The 13298-nt window shown below is 35.6% G+C and overlaps 1 protein-coding gene across 1 annotated transcript in view; it reads right to left on the reverse strand.

Annotated features, from left to right (window-relative positions):
• The window catches only part of VPS13B (vacuolar protein sorting 13 homolog B), an 823218-nt gene that overhangs the window by 698619 nt on the left and 111301 nt on the right, over positions 1-13298 (reverse strand). The window contains exons 14-15 of the mRNA XM_032247702.1: positions 10036-10205; positions 2531-2725 (exon numbers count right to left, since the gene is read on the reverse strand). Of these exons, the coding sequence (XP_032103593.1) occupies positions 2531-2725; positions 10036-10205 (365 nt within the window). The remainder of the gene's footprint in view (positions 1-2530; positions 2726-10035; positions 10206-13298) is intronic.

The raw sequence follows: 13298 nt of genomic DNA on the forward strand, positions 1-13298 counted from the left end.
ATCTGTAGCAATTTCTAAAAATAAGACAACAATGAAGTTTGCCATACTGAATAAATCTTCCTTTCATGAAAGATTTCTCCACAGTAGGCAATGATGTTTGATTGAAGTTTGATGGCATTTTACCAGTAGTAAAACTTCTATCAAAATTGGAGTCAATCCTCTCAAACCACACCATTGCTTTATCAACCAAGTTTACAGAACATTCCGAATTCTCTGTAATCATTTAACAACAGTCCCAGCATCTTTCCCAGGAGTACTTTCCATTCCCAGAAATCACTTTCTTTGCTCATCCATAAGAAGCAACTCCTCCTTCATTCAAGTTTTATCATGAGATTACAGCAATTCAGTCACATCTTCAGACTCCACTTCTAATTCTAGTTATCTTGATATTTCCACTACATCTGCAGTTACTTCCTCTATAGAAGCTTTGAACCCCTCAAAGTCATCCATGAGGACTGAAATCAACTTCTTCCAAACTCCTGTTAATGTAAATAGTTGACCTCCTTCCATTAATCATGAATATTCTTAATAGCACTAGATTTATGAATCTTTTCCAGAAGGTTTTCAATTTGCTTTGTCCAGGTCTATCAGAAGAATTGCTATCTATGGTAGCTATAAGCCTTACAAAATGTATTTCTTAAATAATAAGACTCCAGATTCAAAATTACTGTTAATCCACAGGCTGCAGAATGAATGTCATGTTAACAGTCATGAAAACAACATTCATCTCCTTGCACATCTTCATCACACATGTAGGGTGACCAGGAGCATTGTCCTTGAGTGCTAATATTTTGAGAGAAGTCTTTTCAGGGCAGTACATCTTCACAGGCTTAAAATATTTAGTAAACCATGCAATAAACAGATGTACTGTCATTAAGGCTTTGTTGTTCCATTTACAGAGCATGAGTGGTGAAGATTTAGCATAGTTCTTAAGGCACCTTGGATTCTCAGAATGGTAGATGAGCACTGTCTTCAACTTAAAAAGTCACCGGGTACTTCAGCCCCTAACGAGAGTCAGCCTGACTTTTGAAGTTTTGAAGCAAGGCACTGACTTCTCCTCTCTAGCTATGTAAGTCCTAGGCAGCATCTTCTTCCAAGAGAAGGCTACTTTGTCTACACTGAAAATCTGTTTAGTGTAGCCACTTTCATCTATTAACTGAACTAGATATGGGTAACCTGCTGTAGTTTCTATGTCAGCACTGGCTGTCTCACCTTGCACTTTCATGTTATGGAGATGGCTTCTTTTACACTTCATGAACCAACCTCTGCTAGCTTCCAATTTTTCTTCTGCAGCTTTCTCAAGTCTCTCAGCATTTATAGAATTGAGAGAGTTAAGGCCTTGCTCTGCATTTAAGGGAATGTTGTAGCTGGTTTGATCTGCTATCTGGACCACTCAAACTTTATATCAATGATAAGGCTGTTTCACTTTCCTGTCATTCCTGTGTTCACTGGAGTAGCACTTTTAATTTCCTGGAGACCTTTCCTTTGAATTCACAATGTGGCTATTTGGCGAAAGAGGCCTAGCTTTCAAGCCTCATCTTGGCTTTTGACACTCCCTCTTCACTAAGCTTAATTATTTCTAGCTTTTGATTTAAAGTAGAGTTGTGGGACTCTTCCTTTCACTTAAACATTTACAGGCCATTGTAGGGTTATTAATTGGCCTAACTTCAATACTGTTGTATCTCAGGGATTAGGAGAAGGGAGAGAGAGTGGGGAGCTGGTCAGTGGAGAACCCAGAACACACACATTTACTAATTAAGTTCACTGTCTTAGATGGGTGCACTTCTTGGTACCCCAAAACACTACAATAGTAACAGCAAAGATCAGTGATCACAGATCACAATAGCTAAAATAATAGTGAAAACTTGTAAAATACTGGGAGAATTACCAAAATAAGACAAAGAGGCAAAAAGTGAGCACGTTATTGAAAAAATGGTACCAAAGCCTTGCTTAATGCAAGGTTGCCACAAACCCTCAATTTGTTTTAAACACACACACACACACACACACACACACACACACACACACACACACACACTAACCATGAAGTACAATAAAGTAATGCATGATAAAATGGCATATGCTGGTATTTAAAATAAATTTCCCTTGCATCAAGAAATTAACATGACTTCAATAAAAGTGACAAAAAATGTTTTAAGCCCTCTTTATGCCTCACATAAACACTCCCTTCAAAAAAATCATGAGTCTTCAAAGCATCCATATTAAACTAAGTGCTCTTTCACATTGCTTATAAAAATTACCATCAATGATATATCAAATTATTCAAAAGTTATAATTAACCATTTATGAATAACAAGCTACTAATCTCACATAATTGAAAAATCTTTAAAATAAGTATATTTTTATTATTTTAATTCATTGGAATAAATAAAGCTATCTTAGTTCTTATTTAAATCTTACCTTTTAGAGTACTATTTCTCTGAAATTACAACTTCAAGAAAAAAGAAACTTATCTGATGATCTCAAAGCCAAACCCATACTAACAAACAAGAAAATTCACTTTTCATACCTTAAGACAGCAGTGTACATAACAATAATGAAGCAGGTTATCAGAAGGTTGAGTAAGGCTGCTGACCACATGCACCAACTGTTCAGCATACATGGGCACTGAATGTTCCAGATTAATTTTATCCACCAATATTTGAATGGATGGTAAAGGCCGAAGAGACTGGAAGTTAGTAGTATTCGTGAAGTTACTGGAGTTCTGGAAAATAATAGTGTTCACTTTATATTTTAAAAGTGGAGCAGTGACTGAATTGCAATTCCCTCTATTCAAGCTTGAGACCTGCACATTTGCAGTGATATCAAATCAATCTAGAAATGATGCCTTTCTACAGAAATCTCTTGCTATAACCAAATAACAAATGTCTTTCTAAAATTTTAAATATGTCCCAGACTTCAAAGAGTGCATATTTTTTGCAAAATTATTGCCCTTTTATCTCAAGTTCTTTTTCTTTTTCCATCAACTGGAATAGTATCACTACACGCCTCAGTATGATGAAGATATTTTATTAAGCTTAATTATTCCAAAATGTTTTCTAGAATCCAAAAGTCAGAATCTTTTAATCTCTTTTATTCACATTTAGCTCACTAGGGAACTAAATGGACTAAACATTTCCTGTTTGCAGGAAAGAAAAATTCCTGCTCTCTATCATGTCTACTAGCAATACACATCTTCAGGGCTAATCAAGTTGTAAAAATCTTGAGGAGGGCACAGTATTCTCAGTTTTTACAGAATCTTTCTGAGCTTTCAAATAAACACAGGTAAGTTTCAAGATGTCCAGCACATACACCCTGAGTAGCAAGTGACCCCTGTCCTAAAACTCACTCATTCACTTCCTTAAAATGCTCTACTTATGGTTCTCAATGAGGAATGCCATGATTTTCTATCCAGAATAATATGACAGAATATAAGAAGAGCAGTTTCATTGCTTTGTCTGTCTTTCATTGTCACAATGATATTGGCCTTTAGAAGGCATTGGCCAAAGATAGTAAATGCTGCATAATAATTCTCCAATCCAAAAAACCAAAAATGCTATTACTGAGAATCACTGTGCTTAAAACTAAGTTGAAAATATAATCCTGATTTTTTACTCATTACTAATAATTTTTAAACCACCATTTATTTTGGAACTACATTGCTTTTTTAAGTGACTTTCTTTGGAATTACTAAGAAATAACACAGAGTAAAGCACACAAATCTGAAGGGTAGAGCTGAATGAATTTTTACATCCATAACCACCACCCAACTGAAGGACTCTACAAGGCTGTCCCACGTCCCTTTCAAGGCAATACTAAATCCTCAACAGATGTAGCTAATCACTTCAACTGCCATATATTAGTTTTCTCTCTTCTTGAACTTCATATAAACGAAATAATACAATATATAATTTTTCACTCAATATTATACCTGTGAGAATTATCTATGTTGTTCATTCTTTCAGTTCACATTTTTATCATTATGAAGTGGCTCTCTTTAATCCTAGTGATACTTCTTACCTTAAAATCTACTTTATCTCTTAGTAAAACAGCCATATAATCTTTTGGTTAGCATTTAAATGGTATATTTTTTCCATCCTTTTCCTTCAAATCTGTGTCCTTATGTTTTCCAGTTTCACAATTTAATTTGGTGCTTTTGTTTAATGGATTGAGGTCTCTTTTGAAATCTTCGACCTTTTTGTCTTTTTCCTTAAACAATTAGTCATAAATTCTATGTCTAACAATTCTAATACCTTAATCATCTCTAATTCTATTTATATCACTGATTTTTATTACATTTAATTCAATTGGTTCTACTTTTAGTATACCTCATAATTTTGTATCAAGCAGCTGTTATTATGGATAAAAAAATTATAGAGGCTTTGACAATGCTGTCTTCCCCTAAAGTAAGTTAACTATTCTTTGGCAAACAGACAGAATACAAGTATATTATCATGGTCCTATCCAGGAATGGAATTAGGCTTTCTTAGCCCAATCTATCTCAATCTGTACTTATTCCTAGGGTGTAGCCCTTATAAGTTTTCAAAGGAAGGTCTCAGGTGCTAACGTAGCAGGGTCTGAACTCTAATTGTAGATATACAGCACCATGCAGATAGTAAAATTTCTACTTTGCTTTCTGCTGGGTTTCCTGAAGTCTTGCATTATACATAGGCAGCTTAGGAATTAGCCAACAATCTAAAGAAAATTGTATACAAATTTGTGGGTTGCCTTCTGAGTGAGGCCTCCTTGTTAGCATTTTTCCCTTTGAGGAGCATACAGGAAGACTACACATGGCTAACCAAAGAATCTCTATGCTTGAAGATATCTCAGTAGAAACTGTCAAAATTGAAAAGCAAGCCAAGAAAAAGAATCCAGAATATTTAAGATCTGTGGGACAACTCCAAAAGATGTAACATACACATAATAGAAATTCTACAGGGAGGAAAAAGAGAGAAAGAAACGCAAGAAACATCTGAAAAAATAATGACTGGGAATTTCTTCAAATTAATGTCAGACACCAAACCAGAAACCCAGGAAACTCAGAGAACACCAAGAAGGATAAATGCAACAACAACAACAACAACAACAACAAAAATCATATACAGACATATCATTAACACACCTTACTTACAGAGGAACAATGATACAAATTACACCTGACCTCACTCAAAAACCATGTAAGCAAGAAGGAGTAAAATAAAGTATTTTAAGAGAAAAAAACCCCACAAACCTAGAATTCCATGCCCCATTAAATTATCCTTCAAAAGGAGAAAAAAAAAAGACTTTTTCAGACAAACAAAAATTAAGAAAATTTGTTTCCAGTACATCTGCCTTAATAAACATGTTAAAAAAATTCTTCAGAGAGAAGAAAAATGATAAAGGTCAGAATTTCACATCTACATACAAAAACAGCATCAGAAAAAGCACAAGGTAAAATAAAAACTTTTCATTTTTGTTATTCTTAATTGATCTAATACATGTTTGTTCAAAATAATAATAGTAATATGTATTTAATTATGTATACTTGTGTGTGGCAGGCTTATGAACACTTACATAAAAGTAAAATGAATTACAGCAATGATACAAGAGAAATGATGGCAGAATTAATATTTCTTTTATTATAAGAAACTCTGACTACCTGTAAAGTGGTATGGTGTTATCTGAAAGTAAACTTGAATTAGTTGCAAACATATAATACAAATTCTAGGATAAACACTAAAAAGAATTATAACAGACATGTTAATAGAGGAGAGAAAATCAAACCATATAAAATGCTGAATGAAAACCACAAAAGGCCAAAAAAGAGTGGAAGATAAAATCAGGAACAAAGAACAATGGCAAAAAATAGAAAATGACAACAAGTATGGTTGATATCAGTCCAATTACATCAATAATACTTTCCTATTAAGTGTCTAAATCCATCAATTAAAAGATAGATTGTCAAGGCAGATAAATAAGACCCAACTATATATTGTCTATAAAAAAACTTACTTTTTAAAATTTTTCTTATATATTTATTTATTTGAGACAGGGTCTTTCAGCCTCCCAAGTAACTGGGACTACAGGCACACGCCAGCATGCCTGGCTAATTTCTGTATTTTTTTTGTAGAGACAGGGCTTCACCCAGGCTGTTCTTGAACTCCTGGGCTCAAGTGATCAGTCCACTTCTGCCTCCCAAAGTGCTAGGATTACAAGCATGAGCCATCACACCAACCCAAAACGCACTTTAAATATAAAGACAAATGTAGATTGAAAGAAAATAGAGAAATATATACCATACTAAAAAAAAGAAAGTGGGAGTGGCTATATTAATTTCAGACAGAACAGGAATCAGACCAAGGAAAGCTATCAGAGATAAAGAAGGGATTAAGTAATGACAAAGGTGTAATTCTGTAAAACTACATAACAGTCCTTAACAAGGATGTATCTAAAGACACAGTACCAAAATTACGAAGCAAAAAATGATAAAATTTAAAGAAAAAAATGACAAATCCACTGTTTTAGATGGAGACTTCAATATCCCTTTATCAGAAATAATCAGCTCCAGCAGACAGAAAATCAGTAAGAACATATTTGAACTTATAATCAACTGGATATAATAAACATCAAAGGACTGCTTCATACAGCAACAGCAGAGTACACATTCTTCTAAAGCTTACATAGAACGTTCACCAACAGACCACATTCTAAGTCATAACACAGACCTACACAGTTTAAATATAAAATAAATCATACACTGTCTGCTCTCAGACCATAATGGAATTAAAGTAAAAATCAGTAACAGTAACATAACTTAAAAATGTCAAAATACTTGAAGATTAAATAACATGCCTCCAAAGAACACAAGACAAAGAAAAAAAAAACTCAAGAAATAAAAATAATTTGAATTAAATGAGAATGAAAATACAAATTATCAAAATTTGTAGCATGCAGTGAAAGCAATGCTTAGAGGGAAGTTTATAGTATTGGGTGCATATATCACAAAAAAAGGAAAGCCTAAAATCAATCACCTAAGCTTACACCTCAGGAAATTAGATAAATCCAAAATAAGAAGAAAAGAATTAAAATTAAAACAGAAATTAATAAAATAGAAAATACGAAATCAACAGAGAAAATAAATAAAACCAACAGCTAGCTCAATAAAAACCAGTAAGCCTCTCTAGCCAAACTAAGAAAAAGAGTAAGAGGATACACATTCCTAATGTCAAAATGAAAGAGGAACACTGTTACAAATCCCAAGGACACTAAAATGATAATTTTTAAAATACTATAAACAACTCTATGCCTACAAATTTAATAACTTACATAAGATGGACCGATTCTTAACAGATACAAGCTGATGACCCTGAGTATAGTGATGACCTTTAGATATAACACCAAAGGCACAATCTATAAAACAAAGAATCAATACACTGGACTTCATTAAAAATTTAGAATTTCTGCTCTGCAAAATATGAGAAAATTAAAAGACAAGCCACAGATTGGGGGAAAATATTTGCAAAAGACCTATCTGATAAAGGACCGTTACCCAGAATATACAAGGAACTCTTAAAATTCAATATTAAGAAAAAAAACAACTGTATTTAAAAAAAAAAAAAAAAAAAAAAAAGCAGGCAACAGATCTGAAGAGATACCTCACCAAAGAAGATATACAGATGGAAAATAAGCATATGAAAAGATGTTCCACACCCTATGTCATCAAAGAAATAAAAATCAAACAATGAGACAACACTTCACATCTCTTAGAATCGCAAAGAATCAAAGTCCTGACATCAAATGTTGGTAGAGATGTGGAGCAACATATTCATTGCTGGCAGGGATGCAAAATCATACAGCCACTTTGGAAGACAATTTGGCAGCTTCTCACAAAACTAAACATAGTATTAGCATACAATCCATCAATCACATTCCTTGGTATTTACCCAAAGCAGTTGAAAAAATGCCCATACCAAAACTTGTATGTGGATGTATATGACTGTTTTACTCATAACTCTCAAAACCTGAAAGCAACCAAGATGCCCTTCAGTAGGTGAAGGGATAAGTAAATTGTGGTACATCCATAATGGAATATTAGTAAGTGCAAAGAAGAAATCAGCTATCAAGCCATGAAAAGCCAAAGAGGAACCTTAAATCCATACTACTAAGTGAAAGAAACCAATGTAAAAGGTTACATACTATATGATTCAAACTATATGACAGTCTAGAAAAGGCAAAGCTATGGAGACAAAAAAAAGATCAGTGGCTGCCAGTGGTTAGGGAGATGGGGGGATGAATAGGCAGGGCACAAAAAATTTTGGGAGAATAGAAACTACTCTATGTGATACTGTTATAGTAGAAAATTATACATTTGTCAATAGTCATAGAACATAAAACACCAAGAGTGAACCCTAATGTAAACTGTGGACTTCGGGTGAAAATGACGTGTCAAGATAGGTTCAATTATAACAAACATACTACTCTGTTGAGGGATGTTGACAATGGGGGAAGCTATGCATATGGGGTTGAGTTTGTGACAAATCTCTGTACGTTTCACTCCACTGTGAATCTAAAATTGCTCTAAAAAATGCTATCTATTTAAAAAATTAGATGATAGCAAAAACAAAGTGACCAAGTGCAAACATATTTTAATTGTCTCCATTTTCTCTACATGGTCTCTTAATCATAATACACTACAGTACTTAATTATGAGTGGCCAATTGGAAGCAAAAATAAAGTTAATGCAGCTGGGCGTGGTGGCTCACGCCCCTAATCCCAGCACTTTGGGAGGCTGAGGCAGGTGGATCACAAGGTCAGGAGTTCAAGATCAGCCTGGCCAAGATGGTAAATCCTGTCTCAACTACAAATACAAAAATTATCTGGGCATGGCGGCAGGCGCCTACTTGGAGGCTACTTGGGAGGCTGAGGCAGAGAATTGCTTGAACACAGGAGACAGAGGTTGCAGTAAGCCAAGATCCCAATGCTACACTCCAGCCTGGGCGACAGTGTGAGACTTCATCTCAGAAAAAATAAAAAATAAAAATAAATAAATACAAAGTTAATACATACAGTTAATTCCCTGCCATAACTTCTTCTTTAAAGTTAGGACACCCTTATTTCTATGACCATCACTGTCAGCGGACCCCAACCTTTTTGGCATCAGGTATTAGTTTCATGGAGGACAATTTTCCTACAGATCCAGGAGAAGGGGTATGGTTTCAGAATGAAACTATGCCACCTCAGATTATCAGGCATTTGATTCTCATAAGGAGTGCACAGCCTAGATCCCTTGCATGCACAGTTCACAATAGAGTTAGTGCTCCTATGAGAATCTAATGCCATTGCTGATCTCACAGGAGGCAGAGCTCAGGTGGTAATGCTCGCTCACTCCCCATTCACCTCCTTCTTTACAATCCAGTTCCTAACAGGCAAATGACCAGTAACTGGTCAACATCCCAGGGGTTGGGGACCCCTGATCATTATATGGAATAAAAAGGAAAACAAGGCTTAGAGATATAAAGTAATTGTCCATGGCATTATAGCTAGTATATGGTCTGACTTCTAGGCCCATATTCTTCAACATTTTTTAAACACTCTCAGCTTAAGTTTATTTTATTAAAAATATAAATTTAAAATTATATTTTAAAAATTAACATGGTTCATTTATAGTTCACAAAAATTTTTACATTGCTTTTACTTCATTATGGATAACTATATAAGCAGATTATTTTATCTTTTTCTTTTTTTTTTTTAATTGAGACAGGGTCTCACTCTGACACCCAGGCTGACATGTAGTACTGTGATCATAGTTTACTGCAGCCTAAAACTTCTGGGCTCAAGCAATCCTCCCACCTCAGCCTCCTTTAGAGACAGGGTCTTGCTATGTTGCCTAGGTTGGCCTGAAAGTCTTAGCCTCAAGTATGCATCCTGCCCCAGCCTCCTGAGTTGCCAGTATTACAGGCTTAAGCCACTGTGACCAGCTGCAGATATTCTTTTATTAAATGACCAAAAAAAAATCCATATAAGAGGGGGAAAAATGTAGTGAATCACAAAATATACCTTTTCTCCCATAATGACAGGTAGCAAATGGTCCAGCAAGTTGAATTCAGCCATGGAAATTGTGCAAGTACATTTGAGGAGAGTAACACTTGTATGTCGAGTAGGAATATATTCCTCTAGAAAAGCCACCTCTTCAGGATTCAGTATTGCTTCATTTTCATCTTTAATATCTAAAATTAAAATAAAAATTTAGTAAAGAATGTTTTTAAATAATTGTCTTAAATGAATGAAAAATGAATTAATTAGATCTCTAAACTATAAGGTCAAATCCTGTTTTTCAACAATGAAGCAGGTATAAAACAATAACAAATGTACCTTTTACAAATATGTTACCTTTAACAAATATAAGTTACTCTATTCTAGAATGTAAACGTATTTGTTATATAAAAATTCACCAGTTTTTTATTTTAATATATCTCTAAGAAATCCTCAATTTCTTTCTTTAAAAGAATAACAGCTTTTGGTCATTAAGATACCATTGAGATAATGTAAAGGCAAGATACAGACTGAGAGAAAATATTTGCCACAGATAGACAGGGCGGGGGAAGATCCAGCTCTATGAGGGACTTGTATCTACAGCATATTAAAAACAAAAACAAAAAAATCTCCTAAAAAATGTTAAGAAATAAACAATCTCATGCCTGCAATCCCAGCACTTTGGGAGGCTGAGGCAGGTGGATCACCTGAGGTCAGAAGTTCGAAACCAGCCTGGCCAACATGGTGAAGCCCCATCTTTACTAAAAATACAAAAATTAGCCGTCGTGGCAGACACCTATAATGCCAGCTATTTGGGAGCTGAGGCAGGAGAATCTCTTGAACTCAGGAGGCGGAGGTTGCAGTGAGCCGAGATCGTGCCATTGCACCCCAACCTGGGCAACAGGAGCAAAGCTCCATCCCAGAAAAAAAAAAAAAAAAAGAAGGAAATGGACAATCAACCTTTATTCTGAGATGAGATTGTGGTTTTCTATCATTTCTCATGAAACTATATTTATCATATATATATATACACATGTATCTTTCCTGTTGAAGACTGTCCTTTATTCTGAGATTATAGTTTTCTACCATTTCACATTAAAATATTGTCTTATAAAAAAAATCAATAAATAAATAGGCAAAAAAAGACCTGAATAAGCAAAAGACTTGACCACTTATCTAACAGTCAAAAATGATACCAAAAGCTGGTCGACATAACTAGACATCAGGTAATTGCAAATAAAGCCACAATGTGATAGCACTACATACCCACTGAAATGGCTAAAATGAAAAAGACTAGAGAATACTAAGCACAGAGCAAGCAAATAGAGCAAAGAACAGCAAAGTGAGACACCGCACCCGACCAATAGGTTATTCCTGAGGTCATAGTAGTAACTGTAAGAGGTCACAATGGATACTTCTGAAGTGCTGATAAGTTTCTATTTCTTTAACAGTTAGTTACATAGATGTGGCTAAGTTTGCAAAATTCGGCCAGGCACAGTGGCTCACGCCTGTAAGCCCTTGGCCTTGGGAAGCCAAGGTGGGCAGATGACCTGAGGTCAGAAGTTCAAGACATGGCAATACCACCTCTCTACTAAAAAACACAAAACTTAGCCAGGCATGGTGGTGCATGCCTGTAATCCCAGCTACTTAGGAGGCTGATGCAGAAGAAATGTTGGGAGGCGGAGGTTGAATTGGAAGGCAGAGGTTGAACTGGGAGATGGAGGTAGAATTGAGTCGAGATCATACCACTGCACTCCAGCCTGGGCAACAGAGAAATCCCCCACAGATCGTGTAGAATAAAATGTTAGAATCTTATCCAAACATAGAAAGGACTATGTAAATTTACTAAGGTAGCACAGGAAAGCCATGCCATATTGTAAGTTATACAAGAAGGAGACAAAAACTGTTTGAATAATTATTAAGTTTAATCAAAGAAATAAAATGCCTTAATTTTTAATACTACTTTTAATATTTTTTCATTTCTCTATACATTTAAACAGTAAGAGAATGTTTAATGTTTTGACAAGAATTTCTAAAGGTTGTGGAACAATTTAATTCTTCACACTGATAAAAATCACTTTGCATGGTCTTCTTATACTCCCAAGCTATCACAGCAAGTGAAGATTGTATGCATATTAATGTCAGCTAGAAGGTTCTTTATATACATCACATTTTTGAAATGCTACACCACTTCAGAACTTCAAATAAAGATTATACACACACATACATGATATGTCTACTGTGGCAGAGATTGCTAATTGTTCAAGAGTATTCATTTTCTCCTTCTTTCATTTACCAATAAAACCCTCTGAATTCAAGTGAGGTATATGGACTCCTCCTAGAGATTACCTTGTAGTTAGGTGTAGAAACATGTCACTATTTTGGTCGATGGGATAAGAGTGCCATGTCCTTAAAATGAGGCTACAGTGGTTAGCGTCCACTGTACACCAACCACTGTGTCCTTAAAATGACACTACAGTGGCTCACGCCCGTAATCTCTGCACTTTGGGAGGCCAAGGTGGGTGGATCACTTGAGGTCAGGAGTTTGACACCAGCCTGAACAACATGGCAAAACCCCGTCTGTACTAAAAATATAAAAATTAGCCGAGTATGGTGGCAGGCACCTGTAAGCCCAGCTACCTGGGAGGCTAAGGCAGCAGAATCACTTGAATCTGGGAGACAGAGGCTGCAGAGAGCCGAGATCAAGCCACTGCACTCCAGCTTGAGCAACAGAGCAAGACTACATCATAGATAGATAGATACACAGACAGACAGACAGACAGACACATAGACTACATACCTACCATTATGTTCTTGCTCCCCCTTCCTCCTGATTAAAATTACACATTATAATGGTTACCTAAACTGACTGTGTATATATGGTAGATCTCAGGGGTTGGCAGAACAACCAAAGAGAAGGAATCTGGGTCTAAAACAATCTCATAAAACAGAGTTTCCCCGGAATACTGACCACCTTAGATTTTTACGAGAAGAATAAATAATGCCAACAGATATACATTAAAAGAGACAAGTGCCAGAACAGTGGCTCATGCCTGTAATCCCAGCACTTCAGGAGGCCAAAGCAGGATTGTTTGAGCCCAGGAGTTCAAGATAAGACTAGGCAACATAGTGAGGCTTCACCTCTACCAAAAAAAAAAAAAACTTAGCTGGATGTGGAGATGCACACTTATGGTCCAGGCTATTCAGGAGGCTGAGGCAGGAGACTCACTTGATTTTAGGATATTAAGGCCACAGTGAGCCATGATCACACAACTATATTCCAGCCT

The sequence above is a fragment of the Sapajus apella genome, unplaced genomic scaffold, assembly GCF_009761245.1.
Source record: "Sapajus apella isolate SASKATOON/1434 unplaced genomic scaffold, GSC_monkey_1.0 scaffold3, whole genome shotgun sequence".
Lineage (NCBI taxonomy): Eukaryota > Metazoa > Chordata > Mammalia > Primates > Cebidae > Sapajus > Sapajus apella.